Here is a 25,492-nt window from a genome sequence, read left to right as displayed (position 1 = left end):
AGAGACCTAGATAGACTTCAGGAATGGTCAGAAAAATGGCAGCTATGCTTTAATCCAACAAAGTGTAAGGTATTACACCTGGGAAACAGTAATGCCAAAATAACTTATTCACTTGGAGTTCAACTAAACCCAGTACTGGAGGAAAGGGACTTGGGTGTTATGATTCGGTCAGACATGAAATTCTCTGAGCATTGTAAACAGGTTGCAAGGAAGGCCCATGGTGTCCTATCGATGATCTATCGAACTTTTGCAAGTAGAGATAGGGACGTGATAATCCCATTATATAAGGCTTTTGTTAGACCACACTTGGAATACTGAGTTCAAGTATGGAGACCGCACATAAAGAAAGACATCGAGCTTCTTGAAAGGGTGCAAAGACGGGTAACTCGCCTGGTGAGATCGGCAAAAGGGTGTCCTTAAGAAGAGACTTTGAATATGTGGGTTGCAGAGTTTTGAAACTAGACACCTTAGAGGAGATTTGATTGAGGTGTTTAAGGCTCTGAGAGGCATCAGTAAAATGAATGAGGAAGAAATTTTCAAGATTATAAATGATGCTAGAACTAGGGGATTTAAATTTAAGTTATGGGGGGTGAAATGTTTAGATTGGACTGCAGGAAGTTTTATTTTAGCCAGTGAGTTATAAATTACTGGAATAAGTTGCCTACATGGATAGGCTGACAGTTTGGGGAAATTCAAAGGTCATCTGGATAGTACCTTTGGGTCAGGAAGTGCATAGGATGATAGGTTTAATTTCCTTTTCTTTTATTAATTATTATTATTATTATTTTTTTATAGTTTTTTTCAGGTTTTTTTTTTTTTTTTTTGGCTGGTGCAGCATAAGCCATAGGCTTTCTTGCACCATGTGGCCATTACTAATACTAAAACATCTTTGGCGGCACCCACTACATTTTTGCACTGAAGCAAAACCAATTGGCAATGAGAATGTCAGATGGAAATGACACAAATGACTTCCTCCTAAATGCAGTCATTAATGTTGATTCAGTACTAATTTGTGACAAATTTGGCAGTTAGTAGCCAGCTCATGCTTGCTACTTACTCCACCGAATCAACATTAGCATCATTTCCGTTTAACTCGTCAAAAATATTTTCACATAAATCATCTTTCTTGCATGCAAGGGTACATGCGGTTTTTTTTAACTGTCTTAAAAATAGTTAGTTAATTGAATTGCTTTGACCTATTAAAAATTATCTTTTAGCAACAGAATTATAAACTGCCAAAATTATATCAAATAAATTGTCCTACAATCTCTGCAAAAGTAAAAGAATGTGTTGCTTTTAATTCATTATTTTTAATAATTTTAATTTTGCTGATAAATGTTTTAATTACAGGTTTTGTCAGTTAGTGTGGAGGAAGATAACATCATTCCATATATTAACAATGTACTACAAAATCCAGATTTAGCTTTACGAATGGCAGTGAGGAACAATCTCTCAGGAGCAGAAGATCTGTTTGTTAGGAAATTTAATACTCTGTTTGCAAATGGACAGTATGCAGAAGCAGCTAAAGTTGCTGCAAATGCTCCTAAGGTAAAATTTTTATTTTAGTATTACAGATCACAGACAGGAAGTACTGAAATTATAATGAAAAGAACGGTTTACTGCAAAATCAGTAACTGCTACAATTATGGTTAATTCTTAGCTAGATGATTATTGCCTATAAACCCAAAGCACCCGAATATCAAAATAAAATCATAAAAAAAAAAAAAAAAAAAAAAAAACCTAAAACAGGAAACTCACAAGCCCTTTTTCAAGGGACATCGGTACTTGTGAATTCCGAAACGGATCTTAATCTTATTTCATTTATTGACCACTGTGCTAATATCTATTAGCATAGTGGTCAACCCACCTCTGTCAAAACAGGATGGTTCTGTTGTCACTTCAGCCAAGGATAAAGCAGATCTGCTAGCATCCCAATTTTTTTCCAACTTATGTATTAATGATCTTGGTAAAACATCTCACCATCCCCAATACGCTCTATTTAATGCCTCCTGTGGTCTTCCATCAAAAGATTTGTCATAAGGATTTTGACGAATCTTGATGCTAAGAAAGCTCCAGGTCCTGATGGTATTTCTCCTCTTGTTCCCAAAACCTGTGCTCCTGAACTTATTCCTGTTCTTTGCCACCTTTTTTCAGTTTTATTCTAAAGGTGTTTTTCCTTCTGCTTGGAAATTTGCTCATATTTAGCCTAGAAAGAGTGAAAAAATCCCTTGGATTACCCTGACTTCTAATCTCTCTTGGCACAAGCACATTACAAATATTGCTTCCTCTGCATCTAAAAAAACTTGGTTTTCTCTTTCGCTCTCGGCATTACAATTATCGTCCATTGCAATTACTTCTACTCTTTTTAAAGTAATGGAGAAATCAATTAACCGCCAACTCTTAAAGTACCTGGAAACCTTCCATCTGATCAATGATTGCCAGTATGAATTCTGTTGGTGTTGATCCACTGGTGATATTCTGGCTTATGTTACCATATATGACAAATTCAATGCAAAAGTTTGTTAAAAACACAAGCGGTTGCTTTTGATCTAGTAATTCTCCAGTGTTTGGCATAAAGGTCTTCTAAACAAGCTTCCATCTTTGTTTGCCAACTGTTTTTTGTAATTGGTTATCGAGTCTTCTCTGTGATCACTCACTGATGGTGATGATTGATGGTTCAGTCTTCTAACTTCTCCACTAATGCTGGTGTCCCCACAAGGTTCAGTTCTTTCCCCCCACTCTTTTCCTCTTGTATATTAATGACCTTCTTCCATTGACTGGAAATCCTATTCATAGTTTTGACGATGATAGCACATTTCATTTCACTTTCCATTTTGAGAAACCTTGCCCTGCTTAATCAGTTAACTTCTCGAATATCTACTGCCAATTTCTTAAATGCCGATCTCCAGGTAATTCTACAGTGGTGCAGAGACAAGTTAGTTGATTTCAATCCTTCTAAAACTCAGTCTTGTCTTATATCTTCCAAAAAGGATTCTTCAGCTCCAATGCTTATCTTTGGTGACACTCTGATTTCTAGGCAAAATGGTATCTCTTTTGGGGATTACCCTGACTTCTAATCTCTCTTGGCACAAGCACATTACAAATATTGCTTCCTCTGCATCTAAAAAAACTTGGTTTTCTCTTTCGCTCTTGGCATTACTTTTCTTCCAAACAGCTGTTCACTCTGTACAAATCGCAAATCCGCCATGCCATGGAATATTGTTCCCACATCTGGGGCGGTGCCCCCAAAACATCTCTCAGGCTTCTAGATTCCATTCAGAAGAGGGCAGTTAGGTTAATTAATGATTCCTCTGTAACAGAGTCTCTCCACTCTGTCTCATAAACACTGTTTCTGCTGCATGCCTTTTCTACAGATACTTCCATGGGCACTGTTCTTCGGAATTGGCTTCTATTATTCCTGCTCTCTTTCAAAACAGTCCGAACACGTGCTACCACCAGCCCATAATCAAATACTGTCCAACTTAACTCAGAGAACCAACTTTTTATCTTCCTCATTTATTCATTCAACTGCTGTTTTCTGGAACAACCTTCCTTCATACGTATTTCCTTAAAATTAGTCTACAGATGTTAGTCTAATGTCAACAAATATCTTTTCGTTCTTCTGTCTCCAACCCAAACACGGTACTAAGTACTATAGGTTCTAATACCTCATGTTTGGGATTTTCATAAAAAAAAAAAAAATCTGAACAGAAAAGAACTAAAACTCTTATCATAAGGTATGCCACAACCTTTTTTGTGTATGTTATAGTTTGAATTTGTTTGCATCTTTATTATAATTTGACAGACTTCATTTGACAAAGTTTGTCAAATTATAAGAAACTTAATTTCCTTTTACATGTATTTTCTTTAATTCCTTTCCCCTCTTTCCTCTGATTTCTCCCATATTTCTTTACTTTGAACAATTGTGGCTACACCTTGCTTGCTTCTTTAGCATTAGTAGAGTTATATGATGCAAGAAAGCAAGCTTATGCAGCATCAGCCAAAAAAAAAACCCACTCCCATTTCACTCCTTCGTTCGTTCTAAATAGCTGTCCAGCTCAGCTTAAATTTATTTAGGTTATGAACTTCCACAACAAAAGAGGGAAGTCTGTTCCACCAATCAACTACCTGCTGGCTAAAGCAAACTTCCACACATCTATCCTACAAGTGCCTTTCCTTAATTTGAATTTGTCCTCTCAGGTGATTATTCTGAGCAAGGGGAAGAATCCCATCAGCATTGAGCATGCTCAAACCATTCAAGGCTTTCTAGACCTCAATCAGATCACCTTGTAGGTGCCTTGTCTCCTCACACTGTAATCTGCAAAACTTAAAGCATTTCTTCGTAAGAGCAACCTTTCGTTCCATTCACTAATCTTGTTGCCCTTCTCCATACTCGTTCCAACAGCTCCTCATTCTTTTTAAAATGAGGCCTCCAGATCTATATGCAGCACTCAAGGTGTGGCCTGAAAATTGCTTTATATACAAGGGAATAATCATCTCCTTATTCCTGCTAGAAAAATTCCTGTATATCATTGACAAGACACCATGAGCTACTCTTGCAAACTGTCTGCACTGCTCATAAATCTTCATATCTGCCTGCACAATTACCTCCAGGTCCTTTTCATTCTCTACCACTGTCAGTGTAGTACCACAGTCAATGCATTACTCTGGGTTTACTGCTTCCCATATGTAGTACTTTACATTCGTCAATGTTAAATTTCATTTGCCACCTGTCAGCCCATCTGCTCAACTTCTAGATCCTGTTGCAGAAGTGTACTGTCATTAGTATCCTTAACTACCCTGCCAACCTTCGTAACATCTGCAAACATGGACATTAAGCCTGATATACCATCATCAATATCATTTATAAATTGAAAACAACAATGGACCCAACACTGAATCCTGAAGGACTCCACTAATAAAATTAGTTCATGAAAAGCAGTGTCCATTCATTACCACTCTGTCTTCCCCCACTCAACCATCCCTTTATCCATAGCAGCATTTTGCCTCCAATGCCACACTGCTCCAATTTGTGCAGAGTCTTCCATGTGGAACAGTATCAAAAGCTTTTCTAAGATCCAAATATATGATATCAGTTATTCCCTGCATTTAATTCCTTTGTGGCCACATCGTAGTATCCAATCAAATTGGTCAGACAAGACTTCCCCTTAACAAAACCATTCTGTGTTCCCATCTGTAACTGAAGTCTTGTCTAGATGATCCTGCAGTGCTTCTTTAACCAGTGCCTCCATTAATTTCCCCGGCCGACCGGGCTAGCCGAGTGGGTAAAGTACCTGCCCGGCAACCCAAAGGTCGAGGGTTCGATTCCCGCCTCGGGCTTGGATCAAAGTACTGCAAAAAACCTTGGGAGGTGCAATATGGCCACAGAAGCCGATGCGCCAACAACTATCAAATCAACCATTAATTTCCCTGGAACAGAAGTTAAACTAACAGGTCTATAAATACTTGTGTTGCCCTTTGATCCTTCTTTGTGAAATGGGGTCACATTTGCACATCTCCAGTCCATGGGTATCTCCCCTGCATCCAAGGATGCTCTCATAATTATGGGTAAGGGGTAAGGGTTTGCTTGCTTGCTTTGCTGCCTCCTTTAATATAACTGGATAGATCCCATCCACCTTGGGTGACTTTTTAATGTTTACCTTCAACAATTTCTCCTCCACTTTGATCTCAGGTATTACAAAATCATATAGCTCACTGCCAGAGTTTAATTCACCTCTGGAATTCCCCTCCCTGAATAACTTCTCCTGTGTGAATGTAGATGTAAAATACTCATTTAGTTTGTTAGCCACCTGAGCCGGATCATCAACAGTTGAACCATCGATATCCAGTGGACCAATCTGATTCATCCCCTTCCTTCTAGAGTTTACATAAGTAAAGAACTCTTTGCTGTTTTTCTTTGCATCCTTTGCCAAAGATTTCTCATAATCTGCCTTTGCCTGCCTAATCTCCTTTGTGACTTGGTTACAGACCAGCTTATATCTATCATAGGCTTCCATGTCACCCATTAATTTATATGCATCCCATGCACTTTTCTTGTCTGCAACTTGTCTCATTAGTTCATCTGACATTTAAGCCTAAACTTTGAACAATATTTCTTAGTTGGTATGTAAAGCCTAGTAGCTTCCAAGGTTAATTCTTTGAATGCCTCCCATTTTGAATTTGCTGTTGGTAACATCCTCAGTTGGTCCCCCCATATAGAATTTAAATACTGTCTCAGACCACTGTAGTTGCCTTTACGAAAGTAAAAACCCTTCCCTTTATCCCTGATGTTAGTTACCTCTTTGAGTAAATCCCACTTCAGCACGATGTGATCACTGCCACCTAGTGGTTCCTTTATCTGCAGATTCTTAATGCATGAAGAATCACTACTGATAATCAGATCAAGAGTATTACTCCCTCTAGTTGCCTCCCGAACATGCTGATGTTGAAAACAATCATCCAATAAATCTACAATAGCCTTGCTAGTGTGTGAGTGACCAACCTACAAATTCCATTTAATCTCTGGGAAATTAAAATACCCCATTATAAGACTCACTGATTTACTGGCCCACTCTTATTTCCCTGTACAGTTTCTTATTATACTCATCAGAGTCATTAAGCCTATAACACACTCCTGCGCTTGATTTTGATCTCCCAGTGCTTATGTCACACCAAACTGACTCAACACCAAACTGACTCAACACTGCACTGTCCGATGATGTCGACTCTCTGCACTTCCTTGGATTTTGTGTTTCTTAACTAATAGCATAACCCCTCCTTCCTTGCTATCTGTCTATCTTTCTTGTACACATTTGTACTCCCTAAATTTCAGTTCTGCATTCCTTATATCTGTGTGACACCACATCTCTGATATCACAAAAATATCCACCTTTGATATTTTGACCAACACCTGAAATTAAAAAAAAATTATTTATCAAACTCCTAGCATTGGTGTATTGCAAGTATACATGCACCTGTTCCTATTCTTAGCTACCCTAACACAACCCATGTGTTTACTTATACCACAATGACTCCCAGCAGTCTCTGAAATACCCTGCATCTTGTTTTCCAGGCTGCTGCTCATTTCAATAGAAGCAGTGGAAGAATCACTTTCACCTCTGCCAGTCGCTACTGTTAATCTATTAGTCCGTGTATTCTCCCCCCAAGCTAGCAGTTTTCCGACCCACCTAACACTGTCCTAAAATATTCTTGGACCCTTTCTGTTTCAGTGTATCCCATCCCATGTAGAAGCAGTTTCATGTTAACAAGCACAGATCAGGCTGAAAAAAATTCTACCTCTTGAGCGTTGCCCAATCTTTCCAGGGCCAAATTGTTTGACAAGGCTCTGATCATATACTCCTTCCTATCGTGTCTGGGCAGAATTGCACACACTTTCAAATTCAACCCTAATTCATGGCCTTTTTTCAAAAGTGACCTGTACTTAAGTAATTCCACCTGTCTCCTACTCTTAATATCAGTAGTGCCAACGTGTACAATATCACCTTTTGTGCCCTTAAAAGATAACTGCTCTACGTCATTTATTTAATCTGTAGAGGGGCAGTGTCCATTGCATACCTTATTATTTGAGTTTGTTACTTTTCCTGTTCACATCACATAGGTACATTCATTGACATATGGCTGGATAAAGTCAACTGAAATAAGATCCTTTTCAGAATTAAGTGCGTATAACCCTTAAAGGTGGTGCTCGTAGGTTCTTTCATTGGTTAATTTATTTTTAGTGGAAAGGGGTACTCGTGCTTTAGTGGTTGTGGGGTTGTGTATACTTGGAGGTGAATGTTACTTGCCCTACTCGTCGGTGAGTATCATTTTGCTTTTCTTTGTTGCAAATTTATTTGGGATGGTATTGGGATGTTTTGATGTACAGATAGTAATATTAGCACCTTGCTAAGAATTAACAATTGTACCAATTATCTAATGTTAAATAGTATTTTTTCATTATAGGCTTGAAGACAACATGTGTCAAATTTTAATAAAAGAAATATGGGGAGTTATTTGATTCAGTAATTAAAGTTTATGTAAATCCAAATTAAGTATTTAAATTTTTCTTCATTTGTCATTTATTTTTTCTAATTTTTGAGCTGTTCATTTTTTAGGATTGGTGGTGATAATGTGGTATCTTTTTTTTTTTTTGAAAGTTCAAAGTAGTTTTGTTATTTTAGCTTTAGAAAGTATTGTCCTAAGGCAGTTTATTTGCAGGAGAGACTTCCCAGAACTGGACCTCTGTGGTGTCATTAAAAGGAAATTTTTTGACAAGTTGAATCCTGAATTTATTTAGAATTACTTGTGTTGATATCAATCAATCTATTAAGTGATATTACTTATTTTTTAAAACTGATTCGCTTTTTTCCTAAAAAATTCTCTTGAATGAATTTTTACCCAATTTTAATTAATTTAAGATATTTGGCTGAAATTATTTTATTTTTTTATTTAAAGATTTTTAGTTTAATAATTTATCATTATAAAAATTAATTTTATAATAAAACTTCATTTGAAAAATATAAAAAAACAATACGTGAAATCTAAAAGGGTTTTTTTTTTTTTCAGATTTGGATTTTAGTCTTGGCATGTGCCATACTTCCCTAAATTAAATCCTTCAGATAATTTAAGGAATGTTGCACACACACATACGCACAAATTTTGATATCTATTATTATTATTAGAAATAATTTTTATTTAATTTTGAATAAAGTATTATTATAAATGCTTATAGAAATTAAAAAAAAAAAAATGCATAACACAATCATCATGCAAAGTAATACTGTAGTGTTTCTCACACTTCAGTTATTAACTGAAATCCTTTCCAAAGATGATATTCAGTTACTGCACTGTTGTATGAAGAGAACAGTGTAATGTTTCAGGGAATACTTTGTTCTCTTGCAATAACATGCACAAGCATCTTGTAATGTACAAACATTACATGGATCCCAGAAAGTTGTGCACTGTAGGTGATATCTAATAAGTTGACTAATACTGATTGTGTTGGTTAGTTCATGATTTTATGCTAAAGAACAGCTGATGTTCAAATATTCCACCTTTTTTTTCCCCTAAAAACTTAAAACTTGCTGATTCTAAGGATTGAAACATTGATAAACAAGTTTTGACTGATCTTTGCAGAAGCAGATATGATCTTCTGCTGTAGTTCTGCAGTCATTCTTGGACAAACTTGGTCTATCAGATTTCAAAATTTCCCACCAGAAGAAATAGTGATATTTAGATCCAGGAGTTTCAATGGCTGTTTGTCCTATTTTTCAATTGATTTGATAGGAAACTCCTTGTTGAACAGATGTCAGTTGCAAAGTGTGGCAGAGCGTACTCCTGAAGCAGGAGCCTTAAATTTCTATAATGCATGTTTTACCTGCCACTGTGTAGGATGTTTCTTTATAAATATTTATGCAGTTACTGTCACAAAATAACCGTTTCCTCATTCTCTATTATTGAAAATCTCTACATTAATAATTAGCCAGAAATAATATTAATGGAATTGACTTTGAACATTACAGCTTTCATTTATTTATCTTTATTACATACAGGACTGATGAACTCTAATTATTAATAAAATGTCAATACTTCTTTTACTTGCCATATAAATATTCTAGGTATTTTGAAGCATATTACTGTTATAATTGGTTAACATTATTTATCCTGTATTGCACTTTTCATCACAAAACAAGCTCTTTGTAACATTTGCAAACACATGATGTAAATCATCACACTGCTATATTTTGTCACTAAATGAGGATTTTTCCACTATTCCATTGGTAGCACTTCATGTTTGTTAGACACATAGGTGATATAACAACATGTGATGTGGGGTAGAAATAAAATCAGGAAGACACATGTAGAGTTGGACAAATGTTGAATATGAAAGCAAATTTTAGTGAATTTCTCAGTAAGAGGAGGATTTATTAGCTGTCTGTCACTGCAGTGCAAGTTTTTAGTTCTACCATTTACAGCCATGAAATTATTGGGTAAATGGGATACCAACTAAGAAATATTGTTCAAGCTTTAGACCTTGAATTTTTGACCATTGTTTTTTACAAGGGGATAATTACCTTGTCCCTTCTAGCAAATTTCCTATATATCAGGGGTGGCCAACGAGTCGATTGCGGATTTAATTTTGGTTGATCACAATGAATTTTAAATATACAGTCATTCCTCGATTTGTGCACCTTGTGCAATTAAATTTTTGAGATGGTAGATCGCGGCACATTTTGAAGGAAAGAAGTAGATCGCATCACAAATTAAGTTGGCCACTCCTGCTATATATCATTGACAAGACCCCATGAGCTACTCTTGTAGCCTTTTTGCACTTCTCAGAACACTTCATATATGACTGCACAATTACCCCAGGTCTTTTTCATTCTCCAACTACCCCAAATATGCTATTGGTATTGGGAATGAGAGTAGCCTTGGGCTCGCAAAACTTTTATGGCTCCAGAAAATAGAGAAGTTTTTTCTGTTTTATTAACTTAAATTAGCATAGTAACTTATTTTCTAGAGTAGCTCTATATTGCTAGTTACGATACTTATTTCAAAATTTAACTTAGAGATTTTGTAGGTTATTACTTAGTATCGGTAAGGGTATCCAATCCACGTGTTATGCAAGTTTTGCAGCTCTGGCAGACCAGAAAGTTTTTTTAACTATATTTAGCTGCTTAATTGACTACTTGTTGTATTAAATTATTTTCTATAAGTAGCATATAGACCTAGTCAGGATCCTTGGTTTATTCTGAATTCAGGTAGCAAAATATTGGAAGTTAATTAATACTTAAGTGTCCGTAGTTTTACCGTTCGTAACTTGCTGCCATTGTTATACGATACGTTATATCCCGAACTAGTTAGCTTAGTATAGTATAGTATATAATATTATCAATTAATCAGTAAAATATATTAATCTTGTTAAACTTCATTGTCAATTAAATTGTACTTTTTATCTAAATACATAGGTTGTTGTTATTTGATTTTTAGGAGCATTAGCAACTAAGGCCATATTGCTCCAGGGATATGCGGTGGTCATTCCCTGACCTTTCCGCATCCTTTGTGTTTGGTGGTCATGGGCTCGAACCCCGGTCTAATCAAGAAGCGTGTGCTACGCATTGCTGCTCCTACCCACCTGACTATGGAGGTGCCCTAAATACATATAACGACTTAGATTTTACAAACGTAACATAGTTAATTAATACAACTTGATATGGAAGTTATATATCGGAACTCGGAGATAATACACGGTAATGAAAAAAAAATATATAGATATATAGTATTATAACTGCGTTGGTATAAAAGTTTAGAGTTGTAATTTTGTACTGGAATTGAAATTTTTTTTTTTTTTTTTTTTTTTAAATTTCCATGCCTCCGTTAGTATTAGTATTAATAATGGCCACATGGTGCAAGAAAGCCTATGGCTTATGCTGCACCAGCCAAAAAAAAAAAAAAAAAAAAAAAAATCCGAACAAAACAATGATTAAAACAAAAAAAAAATTTTTTTTATTGAAATTGAATCGAAATCATGACAGTCCAGAGCAGCAAAGCAAAAGGCTCAAGCCAATGGGAGTGCTGTGGCTCAGGGGAGAACTGAGGGGGGCAGTTGCCCTCTGAATCACAGCCTTTTAAAATGCGCTGCTTGCTTGATGTTTGGGGAGAAATCAGGTACAGGACATGATATTGCCAAGGGGGGGGGAATGTCTTTGTGTGTGCACGATGTAAGGAGTGTGAGGAAATGAGGCAACAACTCAGTGTTATGGGCTTATATGAGAGCTTGAAGGACAGGGTGGATGCCCTTGAAGGATTTAAATTGAGGGGCCCATCAAGCTCTCAGCTGCCCACATCAATGCCGGACTGGATCATCACGCAACACAGTGGCAACCTCCAAGGCAGAATGCGCTGGTCCCACAGGAACTAGTAGTTGTTGGTGATTATTGTCAGGGAAATGGGGAACATGGTATGTAAAAAAGGATAGGTGGAACAGGGTATGTCTGCCAGGGGTAAAGGTTGATGATGTTGTAGAGCTGATATCTTTTAAGGGCACAAAAGGTGATATTGTTGTACACATTGGCCCTAATGATATTAAGAGTAGGATACCGGTGGAATTACTTAACAAGTACGGGTCACTGTTGAAAAAAGCCGCAAATTAGGGTTGAATTTGAAAGTGTCTGCAAATATCGTGTCTGGGCAGAAATACTAGTCTGAGATGGCATTTCTGCCCAGACACAATAGGGGGGAGTATATGATGAACAATCATATGTTCATAAAACAATTTTGTCGAACAATTTGGCCCTGGAACGATTGTGCAAGGCTCAAGGGGTAGAATTTTTTTCAACCTATACTTGTTTCAGTCTGTACTTGTTAACAGGAGACTGCATTTACTGGGATAGGATACACTTAAATAGAAAGGGTGCAAGAATATTTGCTGATGCTATCGAGGCAGTGTTAGGTGGGTTGGAAAACTGCTAGCTTGGTGGGATACAAGGACTAATAGATAGCAGTAGCCACTGCCAGAGGTGAAAGTGATTCTTGCACTGCTTCTATTGGAATGAGCAACAGCCTGGAAAGCAAGATGCAGGGTATTTCAGAGACTGCTGGGAGTCATTGCAGTACAAGTAAGCACATGGGTTGTGTTAAGGTGGCTAAGGATAGGAACAGGTGCATGTATACTTGCATATACACCAATGCTAGGAGTTTGGTAAATAAATTTGATGAATTTGAGGTATTGCTCAAAACATCAAAGGCAGATATTGTTGGGATATCTGCGATGTGGTGTCACACAGATATATATGCCGACCGGGCTAGCCGAGTGGGTAAAGTACCTGCCCGGCAACCCAAAGGTCGCGGGTTCGATTCCCGCCTCGGGCCTGGATCAAAGTACTGCAAAAACCTTGGGAGGTGCAATATGGCCACAGAAGCCGATGCGCCAACAACTACCATATCAAAAATCAATCACACAGATATAAAGAATGCAGAACTGGAATTTGGGGAGTACAATGTGTATAGGAAGGGAGGAGGGGTTATGCTATTAGTTAAGAAACATAAAATCCATGGAAGTGAAACCAGTTGACATTGCTGGACAGTGCAATGTCAAGTCAGTTTGGTATGACATAAGCATTGGGAGATCAAAATTGAGAGTAGGAGTGTGTTATAGGCCTAATCCCGGGGGCTCACATCTGGTGAGTATGGGCTTGGCAAACCCAGGGTCCTGAGCTGGATATCATCATTCTTCTCTTTCTTGGTGATGCCTTTCTACTTCTCTCTCTCTCTCTCTCTCTCTCTCTCTCTCTCTCTCTCTCTCTCTCTCTCTCTCTCTCTCTCTCTCTCTCACACACACACACACACACACGGGGGGGGGGGGTTACTCGGGAATTTTTTTTTTTTTTTTTGGCTGGTGCGGCATAAGCCGCAGGCTTCCTTGTACCATATGGCTAATAATAAATAATGACTGATGAGTATAATAAGAAACTGTACAGGGAAATAGTGGGCCAGTAAATCAGAGTCTTATAATGGGGGATTTTAATTTCCCAGATATTGACTGCAATTTGTGGTTGGTCACTCACACACTAGCAAGGCTTTTGTGGATTTATTGATGATTGTTTTCTACACATGTTCAGGAGGCAGCTAGAGGGAGTAATACTCTTGATCTGATTATCAGTAGTGATTCTTCGTGCATTAAGAATCTGCAGATAAAGGAACCACTAGGTGGCAGTGATCAGTGTGCTAAAGTGGGATTTACCCAGGTTTCAAGAGAAGGGTTTTTTGCTTTCGTAAAGGCGACTATGGTGGTCTGAGACAGTATTTAAATTCTATACGGTGTGACCAACTGATGATGTTACCAACAGCAAATTCAAAATGGGAGGCATTCAAACAATTAATCTTGGAAGCTACTACATACCAACTAAGGTATGTAGTAGCTTCCAAGATTAATTGTTTGAATCGGAGGCTTTACATACCAACTAAGAAATATTGTTCAAGGTTTAGGCCTAAATGGATGTCAGATGAACTAATGACACATGACAGAGAAGAAAAATACATATAAATTAATGGGTGACATGGAAGCTTATGATAGATATAAGCTGGTCTGTTACCAAGTTACAAAGGAGATTAGGCAGGCAAAGGCAAATTATGAGAAATATTTGGCAAAGGATGCAAAGAAAAACAGCAAAGAGTTCTTTACCTATGTAACTGTAGAAGGAAAGGGATGAATCAGATTGGTCCACTGCTAACTGTATGCAGCACTTTGACAAATGCAATGTTAAACTACAGCTGCCACCTCTCAGCACATCTGTTCAACTTTTCCAGAGCCTGTTGCAGTAACATACTGTCCTTTCTGTCATTAACAACCCTGCCAATCTTTGTATCATCTGCAGACTTGGACATTAAGCCTGATATACCTTTATCAGTATTGTTGATAAATATAGAAAATAGCAATGGGCCCAACATGAACCCCTGGGGACACCACTAATAACATTAATCCATGAAGAGCAGCATCCATTGATTAAAACTATCTTCTCCCATTCAGCCATCCTTTTGTCCATAACAGTAACTTGCCCTTAATGCCATAATGCTCCAACTTGTATAGTCTTTCATGTGCAACATGATGACTCCCAGCTTATTCCACGATGACTCTCAGCAGTTCTCGAAAGCCCAGGACCTCACTTTCCAGGCTGATGCTCATTCCAATGGAAGCAGTACAAGAATCATTTTCACCTATGCCTGTGGCTACTGTTAATCTATTATTTTATGAATCCTCCCTCACCTAACACTGCCTTGATAGCATCTGCAAATATTCTTGCAACCTTTTTATTTAAAGTGTATCCCATCCCTGTAGAAACAGTCTCTCCTTTTAACAAATCCGGACCACACTGAGAACAATTCTACGCACGAGCCTTGCATAATCTGTCTTTGGCTGAATTTATCAACAAGGCTGTCATCATATACTCCCTCTTATCGTGTCTGGGCAGAATTGCCGACACTCAAATTTAACCCTAACTAATGCCTTTTTTTTTATTTTTTCAACATTGACCTATACTTGCTAAGTAAATCCTCAGATCTCCTACTCTTAATGTCATTAGTGTCTGTGTGTAGAATAATATTACCCTTTGTGCCCTTAAAGATGATATCTACTCTACAATGTCATCAACCTTTGCCACTGTGAGACATACTCTGGTTCTATTCCGCCTATCCTTTTTGCACAATATATTTCCCACCTTCTTGACAACAGAGTCGTCAACAATAACTAACTCCTATGGGACCAGTGCCATTCTGTCCTGAAGATTACCACTGTGTTGCCTGATGCACAAGAGTGAGTTCTGGCATTGAGTTGGGCAGCTGAGAGCTTGATGGGCTTCCCATTTTAATTCCTTCCAGGGCATCAGCCCTACCAAAATCAACCAAACTCTCATATAGACACTCATCAGAATGCTGAGTTGCCTAATTTCTTGACACTCTCTGCACTTAACACACAAAGACATCCTCCTTGGCTAGATCATATCCTGTTCCAGATCCGCAAACATTCCACAAGTTGCATTTTTTTTTTTTTTAGGCTGTGATGTGTTGGAGAATCTCCCCCTTTGGTTCTCCCCTGAGCCAGCACTCCCGCTACTGTGCGCACATTGCTTTGCTGCTCTAGTCCGAGGCATGATTTTTGTTTAATTACGGTTTAATTAAGAATGAAAATTAATAAAGTTAATAAATTTAATTGACTATACTATACTAAGCTAATGCAGTGATAAATGTTATATCTAGTTTTACATTATACCTTACGCTATCAAGTTCGAGATGTACGCTGTCAAGCTATGCTATACCGTAACGATCACAATGTTAAATTAGTTATATCCATAGCTAAATACAAAAGATATATGCCCAGAAAGTGATCAAAACCTTCAGACTGCTTATTTATTACAATTAAAACCCTACTATTCTTCTGCTGTACAGGTTATGTGCTTCGATATTCACTCTGATACAATAGTAGTATGAGTAGAGTCATAACTTACAAAAGCACTACTTTAGCTTAAAAAAATAAGCTAACAAATGCTATTAAGCCTATTTAATCTATTTGTATAACACAATTTAATATGGTAATTAATCAAAAATATGATAAAAACTATGAAAACTTGTTTGTCGGAGCTCAAGAAGTCAACCTTTTCACCCCCATAGTCTCGTTCCCAGCACATTGTGATTATTTGTGTTACGTTAATGTTCTCTCTCTCTCTCTCTGCTGCATTGTGTGTATTTCCATGGATATCACTTCAAAGTGAAGTAACTTGCTCTAAAACAGAAGTTAAAGGAAAACTTGAAGCCATAAACTAACTTGGGCTCATGCAAAAAGTAATTCTGAAATTTTGTTTAGCTAAATTGGTGGTCTTTACTTGAGGGAAATTTAAAGTTATGAATATTATAAAGAATAATATGATATTATTCTTTATAATATTATATTATATAAAGTTATGATATTATATAATATCATAACTTTAAATTATTCTAATAAATTAGAATAAATAATTCTAATAACAAAATAAATTCTAATAACATTTAGAATAAAATTAATTTAATTTTATTCTAAATGTTATGGTGGCTACCATAACATTTAGAATAAAATGTTATGGTAGTCACCATAACTTGTAATATTAGATTGTTGGTTGATGCTTGAAGTGTTGTTTTTGTGAAATTTGTGACCTGAAGTGCAGTTTGTTTATGTAGATGTTATAGATAATACAATTTTTTATTTTTTTGGTTTAAAATGTTTTGTCTGAAATTTATTCCAAGAGATCATAAATTTACAATTAGTGAGTCTTAGGACATAGGGTCAGTCTAAGTTTAGAACATAGTCTACCAGTTTTTACATGAGTAAGAAGGGACAGTTGACTGCTCCGAACCTGTTTTTGGTTGAAGCTGCCCACTGCAGACATTGCCATGCTTCTCAAGAAATTCATTGAGAAGCATGGCAGTATTTTCATACACTGCCCTGCCGTGTCAGGGCAGTGTATGAAAAAAGATATTTTTATGACTTTAGAGATTTCTTAAATGGTAAGTTTTGACATAATACACTCCCCATAGAACAAAAGTGTTGTTGAAAAAAAGGTAGGGTTTCACCAGACTGTATATCCTGTATCCCTGCTCACAGTTACTTGTGGACCACGATGAATGTGCAGTTTCTTCAATTGGTTGTTCATTAGCCAACTATCTCATGTTTGTTGAAATGACCATTAAGATAAAACAAGTAGTAGTAGAAATGGTAGTGGCATGTGATGCAAGAAAGCAAGTGCAGCATCAGCCAAAAAAAAAAAAAAAAATCACAACATTCCCTCCAAATACCTGTCCAGTTCCTCCTTAAATTTATTCAACCTATCAACTTCCACAATGACAGATGGAAGTTTGTTCCAGCAATTAACCACCCGCTGGCTAAAGGCAAATTTCTACACATCTATTCTACATCTGTCTTTTCTTAATTTGAATTTATGCCCCCTTAGGTTCATAATCTGAACAAGTGGAAGGATCCCATTAGAATTCAGCGTGCTCAACCCATTCAAGGCCTTATACACTTCAATCAGATCACCGCACAGGTGCCTAGTCTCCAGCCACTGCAATTTGCAGAACTTAAGCCTCTCTTGGTAAGAGGATCCCTTCATTCCCCTCACCAATCTTGTTGCCCTTCTCTGTACACGCTCAAGTAAATCTACATCCTTCCTAAAATGAAGCCTCCAGACCTGTACGCAGTACTCAAGGCATGGCCTGACCATTGCCTTATACAGAGGGATAATCACCTCCTTTTCCCTGCTAGCAAAATTCCTATTGACAAAACCCCATGACCTGCCCTGGCAGCCTGTGTGCATTGCTCAGAAAACTTCATATCTGACTGCACAATTACTCCCAGGTCTTTCATTTTCTACCACCTTAAGTGTAGTACCACACAGTTGGTACGTTTCTCTGGGGTTACTTCTACCCATATGCAGTACTTTGCATTTGTCAAGGTTAAACTTCAGTTGCCACTTCTTAGCCCATCTGCCCAAATTATCTAGATCCTGTTGCAGTAGCACACTGCCATTACTGTCATTAACAACCCTGCCAACCTTTGTATCATCTGCAAACTTCGACATTAAGCCTGATATACCTTCATCAATATCATTGATAAATATACAAAACAACAGTGGACCTAACACCGAACCCTGTGGGACTCCACTAATAACATTAGTCCAAGAAGAGCAGCACCCATTGATTACCACCCTCTGTCTTCTCCCACTTAACCATCCTTTTATCCATTGTAGCAACTTACCCTTAATACCATTCTGCTCCAATTTGTACAATAGTCTTCCATGCGCAACAGTGTCAAAAGCTTTCCTGAAATCCAAATATATGATATCAAAATTATTTTTTCCATCCAGTTCCTTTGTAACCACATCATAATATCCTATCAAATTTGTCAGACAAGACTTTCCCTTAACAAACCCATGCTGTGTCTGAATTATTGCTGCAGTCTTGTCTAGATGATCCTGCAATGCATCTTTAACCAGTGACTCTATTTTATCCGGAACAGAAGTTAAACTAACTGGTCTGTAATTACTCGTGTCACCCTTCGATCCCCCCTTTGTGAATTGGGGATACATTTGCACATCTCCAGTCTGTGGGAACCTCCCCTGAGTCCAAGGACGCTCTCATAATTATGGCTAAGGGTTTGCTTAGTTGCTTTGCCGCCTCCTTTAATATAACTGGATAGATCCCATCCACCCCAGGCACTTTTCTTATGTTTAACTTCAACAATTTCTCCTCCACTTTGCTTTCAGTTATTCCAAAATCATTAAGTATCCTGCTACAATTTGATAACCTTCTTTGAGCAAAGATAAAACTAGCAAGAATAATGAATCTTTTGAAGCCTGGCATTATGTCTACAGTGGACAGCTTGCAAAAACCATTGTACAATTGCTCTACAGTCCATGTCATCAGTGTGAAATTTTTGCACAAGATAAATATTATATCAATAGAATCTGTTGCTTACTAGAATGTGGTGGATACTGGCTAAAGAACACTGAAGCCAAGAATTGGGTACATATAACTAGAGGTCTGCACGGGCCCAGCCCTGCCTGACGGCCAGGTAGCAAGAAGGATGCCTGGGCCAGGTAACACAAATGATGTTCGGGTACAAATAATCGTAATGAATTATTATTCCTAAACATTTCGGACTATTTCGTACACGTTTTTTTAAAAATTTTTTTATGCCTTTAAATTCATAAAGGTTTTTAGAAAAAAATGTGTATTAGTTGTCTGTTGACACTTTTAATTGACCAATAAGGCACACTTTGCCAAAGTCTGAAAAATTCATCAAAATTTGCACTCTTTCGTGGAAATGACTGTCTATTTCTGCTCAGTAAAGTAGCCTTTACCCTTAAGCGGGCATAGTTGCAATTTACATTACATCAAGGGTATATAAGTCATTATATCCCCTGGGCAATGGATTCCTTTTTAGTTGTATGTATACAGTATTTATTAAAAGTGTGATACCGTTAATCCCTAGTTCTACTATATCCGAGATTTTGGGTTGAGCTACTTTCAATTCTAAGAACATTCACTTGTGACACTTTCTAACTGCTTCTTTGCTAAATCCAATACTGACCAATAATTTAGAAATACAGGTAAGGGGAATACAGGTAATGCTTAAATAATATGGTAAATGAAATTTATTACATTTTCTTTTTTTATATAATTAATATTGATAATTATTTTGGATAATTATTGTTATATAATTATTAATTCTGAATTTTGAACCTGAAAGTTTATTTTTTTATTATTATTATGTAACATTCAAAGTAATGCTAGTGATTTTATTTATATAAAAAGTTTCAATTGAGGTGGGATAAAAATTGGTTCTGGAAATCAGTTTTTTGAAAAAAAAAAACAAACCAAAGCTCGGGTTGGTAAAAATAAAAATTTTAGGCCCTTGCAGACCTCTACATATAAACTCATCACTTGGTGCGAGTTTATGGCCTTTCTACCAATTATGAATGGCTACCACTGATTGCGTGGATGAACTCTGCATTCTTAATAGCCTATTCTGCAGGCAATGGGTTACCTCCAATATAGCTCACATTACATCCCAACAGTGTATATGATAAATTACTCCACTCTTTCATTGTTGATTTGGGTGTCTTTAGAGGGATATATGTAGTTTGTATTTTTGTATCTGGAGTTTATATTGCTTGAATTCTGTAGGATTCTGGCTATACTCTAAGGTGTATAAAGGAATGTAAGAACACCAGTGGGACAACACCGTGTAGCATGAACAATGTGTGACATGAGGATGAGCAATTACTATTGTGCATCCATGCTAGGAATAAATCCCAGTAATTAAGAATTGATTTTGGGTATTTCTATTTACTGAAATCTAATTTTACCTTTGTTTCTTTGTCTGTTTCACTGGAGCAGTGAAACCTTGCCCTATTTGTTAATGCTTGGGCAACACTATTCCATTAGGCAGCCATATAAAGTGAGATAAAGTTGGTGTATTGTCCTGCATATGTGGGTTTTTCATTGGCTTATGAACTCTCTGGCCAACCTCTGAGTCTGGCAAACTGCTGGATCATGTTTTCACACCAGTTTCAGCAAAATCCTTTTATAAGTCAGAACTGGTGGTATGAGGATCCGTTTTGCATCTTATGATTTTATAGGATTCTCTCTATATAGTCTAGTTTGCTTCTGATTATATTTGGATGTTATTTTTCTTTTTCATCTACATTATTGTTTTTTCTTTGAGATGAAAGTGAACCTCTTTTTTTTTTGTTTTTTTTTCCACCCTGATTATTTTGTAAACAGTTTGCAAACTAACTTTACACTGTTCTGTTGTCTCCCTCTGAGTAAGGGAAGTATGTTTGTGTAAGGTTACCCTGTCCTCTGGGTAAGATTATAACCTTAAAAACATGACCAAGTAAAAAGTGTGTACATGCATACTTGCACACATTCAGTAAATATCTGATCAAGTACTGAACAAATCAAGATTGTGTGTGTGCATGCACACATGCATATGTGAACACAATCTTGTTTGCTTTTTTATTTTTTATTGTTTTTGACCTAGGTTACCATTGCACTGTAAAACATCAAATCATTATCCTTTCTCAGGAAATAAAAATATTCTGGTATCCCGTTCTTGCAAAGAAATGCAAAATTTATTGATCAGCAAATATAAAGCTAGTTCTGAATGTTTAGATAAATTGAATGTATATGGAAAAATGTAGAGGCTTATTAAAGTCAATTTTGTTACCTTTTCACATTTTTTGATAAGCTTGAAGTTTCTGTTTAGTAGAAAGAACAGTTTTCCTGTTTTAACTCTGATGCACATGGATACAAATTAAACTTGGGGAAGAATGTTAAATTTGAAAGATCAGTGAAACAACTAGTGAGCTAGTTGTCAGGAAGAAAATTCAAAGGTGTTCTTTATAGGAACATTACAAAATGTACATTCAGTGAATACTGAATTATGATCCCCTACCTAATACCTTGTTGGCCTGCAGTGTGCACAGATAACAGCTGCTATTTGCCTAGGAATTGACTCCCAGAAGTCTGTGGACATCATAGAAATCGATGCCTAACAAGGCTTTCCAGTGTTGGAATAGATGACGGATAAGTGTTCTACTTCCTGTTTCAGATCATCCCGCAGGTGTTCAAAATGGATTGAGGTCATGTGAATTTGGATGGCAATCAGGGTGGGTTGTATCTTAACTACTGTTTCCGTCTGGAAAAAATGCAACTATGGCAGGGTGCGCATAGCTCTCCTAAGAGCTTCTAATAGGCCTTACCAATGAAACATTGGTCTGCAGGAGGGGGGCTTAGTTCTTGTCACTAAAACATCCCATACTAAGCAATCACTGCCCTGCATAAGGCACTCAGTGTGTTGCACCAGCTATTTGGACTCATCTGATCAGCACACTTGTTTCTAGTGCTCTGGTGTCCTTTGACAACACAGCATTTGCTATCTGATGATCTGTGGTGAAGAGTATCTTAATCCCTCTACTTTCTAATCCCATGCATCTGAGTAAAGAACGATGAAATTGTCTGAGCAGAGCAGACATGCTGCCAGGACAGCTCATGGGGTTTTGTCAGTGATATCCAAAAACTTTGTTAGTAGGGATAAAATGTTATATCTTTGTATTAGGCAATGGAGGGCCTTATCCTGAACCTTGTGACATTAGTTTGGTGCAGGTCTGGAAGCCTCACTTTGGGAAGGATGTACCTGCTGGAACAGGTGCAGAGAAGGGCAACCCAGATTAGTGAAGGGAACAAAAAACAAGGCTCTTACTTAGAAAGTCTTAAGTTCTGTAAATTGCAGCATCTCGAGACTGGGTACCTGCGGAGAGATCTGATTGAGGTGTTTAAAGCCTTGAAAGGATTGAGTAAGCTGAATGTCAGTAGTGTTCTTTCACCTGCTGAGATTAGACACGTAAGAGGCATAAATTCATGTTGAGGAAGGATGGTTGCAGAATAGATGTGTGGAAGTTTGTCTTCTGCCAGTTGGGGTGGTTGATCGTTGGAACAGGTTTTCATCTGTTGTGAAAGTGGATGGGTTGAATTAATTGAAGGGAGAACTAGACCAATTCTTGGAGCATATGAATGGGTGAACTGTGTAGGTGTTTTTGCTGATGCTATACAAGCTTGCTTTCTTGCATCGTTTGCCATTACTGCTACTACAGTATTCTAATTGGCAGTGCGGCACATGATGCATTGTCATTTAGGATATTCTTGCATTCCCCATATTGTATTGTGATGTCAGTTGTTGCACAGTGACTTGCCATTGAGCCCATACAATGTTCTGCATCCTTTGCTCACCATGAACATCCACCTTGCATAATCCTTTACAGTGCTATCAGTGGGAAGTGGTTTGATCCGTTCGATACACCATTCTTTGTACACCTAGACTACACTGGGCTGTGAGAAACCGACGAGGTGTGCCATTTCCGATATGGAAGCAACTGACGCATGAGCTCTCGCAATCATTTTTTTTGAAATGTGTTTATGTCCTTTAAAAATTGTCTGTCCTTTACTGCTACTTTATTACTTTGGCTCGCACAACCACATGCAAATTACCACCTCTCTAGCATAAGAACCTGTTTGGCTTTTTAATACTGCGTGCTATGCCACATTGCCCATTACGGATGGGGTAGTTACAATTCAGTGATCACTAAGTGAAAAGAAACAATACTTGTAACAGATTCTATGAATTTCCATTGTTATGAAATATAGATTGACTGACACCTGGGTTGTAGAGACCTGCTAATTTGCATCCAGATATACATCCAGGTACATCCAGATATACAAGAGCATTGTGTTATGATTAAAGTTAAGAGTTGTGCAAGTTCTGCAGTCTCTGATATTGACTATGAAAATTGGAGTCAGTTGATACTGTAATTGATGTGAGGTTATTTTCTGAATGACATCTTCAATGCTTATGAAACTTGCTTTTTTAAATAAAACCAGGCATATAAAATGCTAGCTTTTGAAAAACAGATTTTTAAGCTACCACCTTCTATGGTTATACAAATGTGGATCATGATGAAATAGGTTTGATTGCTATGATTCAAACTACTAAGAAGGAACACAGCAGTAAAGAATCTTTGATAGTTGCTTTTTTTTTTTTTTTTTTAGTATTTAAGTGTGATTATGTGCAAGTAGCGGGCTTATGCACTTAACTTCAGAATTGAAGATGGAATTCAGAAATGTGTAGCTGCATTCCACTTTAGATATTTGGGACTGATTAGTGTAAATTTGTAATAATTTTATCATTTTGCTATCAATAAACTTACCAGTGATAAGGCTTGATTGATAGAGCAAAGATTTCAGCCAGAAATATAGAGCCTCTGGCCAGAGGTGGTGGTGAGATGACCATATGGAGCAATAATAAATATTAATTACTATATTTAATAACCACTCTTATACCACATGAAATTAATGACAGTCTATTAAGCTTATAGCTCAAACAACTATATGTTTAAGGTGATGTTTCAGGCATCTTACTGATACCCATCATCAGATGTGTATCGTAAGTACATCCCATGTACTTAGATACGCATCATCAGTAATATTTCCGAAAGATGCAGCAGGAGTCTGCTGCTGACACTACTGCTTACCGATGCTATCATGGGCAAGAGTAGGAATCCCATCAGCATTGAGCTTGCTCAAACCATTCAAGAGATTCGTCCCTTGAAAAAATTCTTGTATATCATTGAGAAAGGTTGTTGTTTGGTTTTTAGGAGCATTAGCAACTAAGCCCATATTGCTCCGGGGATATGCGGTGGTCATTCCCTGACCTTTCCGCATCCTCCGTATTTGGTGGTCACGGGCTCGAACCCCTTTCTAATCAAAAAGCGTGTGCTACGCATTTGCTGCTCCTGCCCACCTGGCTACAGAGGCACTGCTGAACCTTGTGTAGATTAAAATTGTATAAAGTAAATGGCTATAAAAAATTGCCTGATAAACATTACTTCATCATTTCCTTGATTGCACAAAACTCCAATGATACCTTTTAAAAATAATGATTTTCAAATTGCCCTGTAGGGTCAAATTTACAAATAATGGAAGTGAGATAATAATTATCACCTTGAAGTTGTTTCAGGGTGCCTAGTCACCAGACACTGCAATTTTTTGCAGAACGTAAGCTTGGTAACAGCAACCCTTTGTTGCACTCACCAGTCTTGTTACCCTTCTCTCTACTTGTTCCATAAGCTTCACATCATTCCTAAAATGAGGCCTCCAGTCCTGTATACAGTACTCAAGGTGTATCGTAAGTACATCCCATGTACTTAGGATCATCAGTAATATTTCCGAAAGATGCAGCAGGAGTCTGCTGCTGACACTCCTGTTTGCCGATGCTATCATGGGTTTTGCTGATGCTGTCATGGGCAAGAGTAGGAATCCCATCAGCATTGAGCTTGCTCAAACCATTCAAGGGATTCATCCCTTGAAAAAATTCATTCTTGTATATCATTGAGAAAGGTTGTTGATGCTGAACCTTGTTGTTTGGTTTTTAGGAGCATTAGCAACTAAGCCCATATTGCTCTGGGGATATGCGGTGGTCATTCCCTGACCTTTCCGCAGCCTCCGCATTTGGTGGTCATGGGCTCAAACCCCTTTCTAATCAAAAAGTGTGCGCTACGCACTGCTGCTCCTGCCCACCTGGCTACAGAGGCACCGCTGAACCTTGTGTAGATTAAAATGTATAAAGTAAATGGCTATAAAAAATTGCCTGATAAACATTACTTTATCATTTCCTTGATTGCACAAAACTCCTATGATACCTTTTAAAAGTGATTTTCAAATTGCCCTGTAGGATCAAATTTCCAAATAATGGAAGTGAGATAATAATTATCACCTTGAAATTGTTCAGGATGCCTAGTCTTCAGACACTGCAATTTTTTGACATTGCAACAAAGCAACCCTTTGTTGTGGGGCATGAACATTGCCTTATACAAGGGGATAATCACCCCTTTATCCCTGCTAGCAAAAT

General features: G+C 37.4%; 1 protein-coding gene across 1 annotated transcript in view; it reads left to right on the top strand.

Annotated features, from left to right (window-relative positions):
• Chc (clathrin heavy chain) overlaps positions 1–25,492 on the top strand; it is a 496,589-nt gene that overhangs the window by 171,279 nt on the left and 299,818 nt on the right. The window contains exon 8 of the mRNA XM_090369802.1: positions 1,351–1,548. Coding sequence (XP_090225928.1) covers positions 1,351–1,548 — 198 coding nt within the window. The remainder of the gene's footprint in view (positions 1–1,350; positions 1,549–25,492) is intronic.

The sequence above is a fragment of the Mastigoproctus giganteus genome, chromosome 3 (genome assembly GCF_048544385.1).
Source record: "Mastigoproctus giganteus isolate SK-2022 chromosome 3, ASM4854438v1, whole genome shotgun sequence".
Classification (NCBI taxonomy): Eukaryota; Metazoa; Arthropoda; class Arachnida; order Uropygi; family Thelyphonidae; genus Mastigoproctus; species Mastigoproctus giganteus.
The sequence above is the reverse complement of the archived record's forward strand: the minus strand, read 5'-3'. Positions and strand labels throughout refer to the sequence as shown.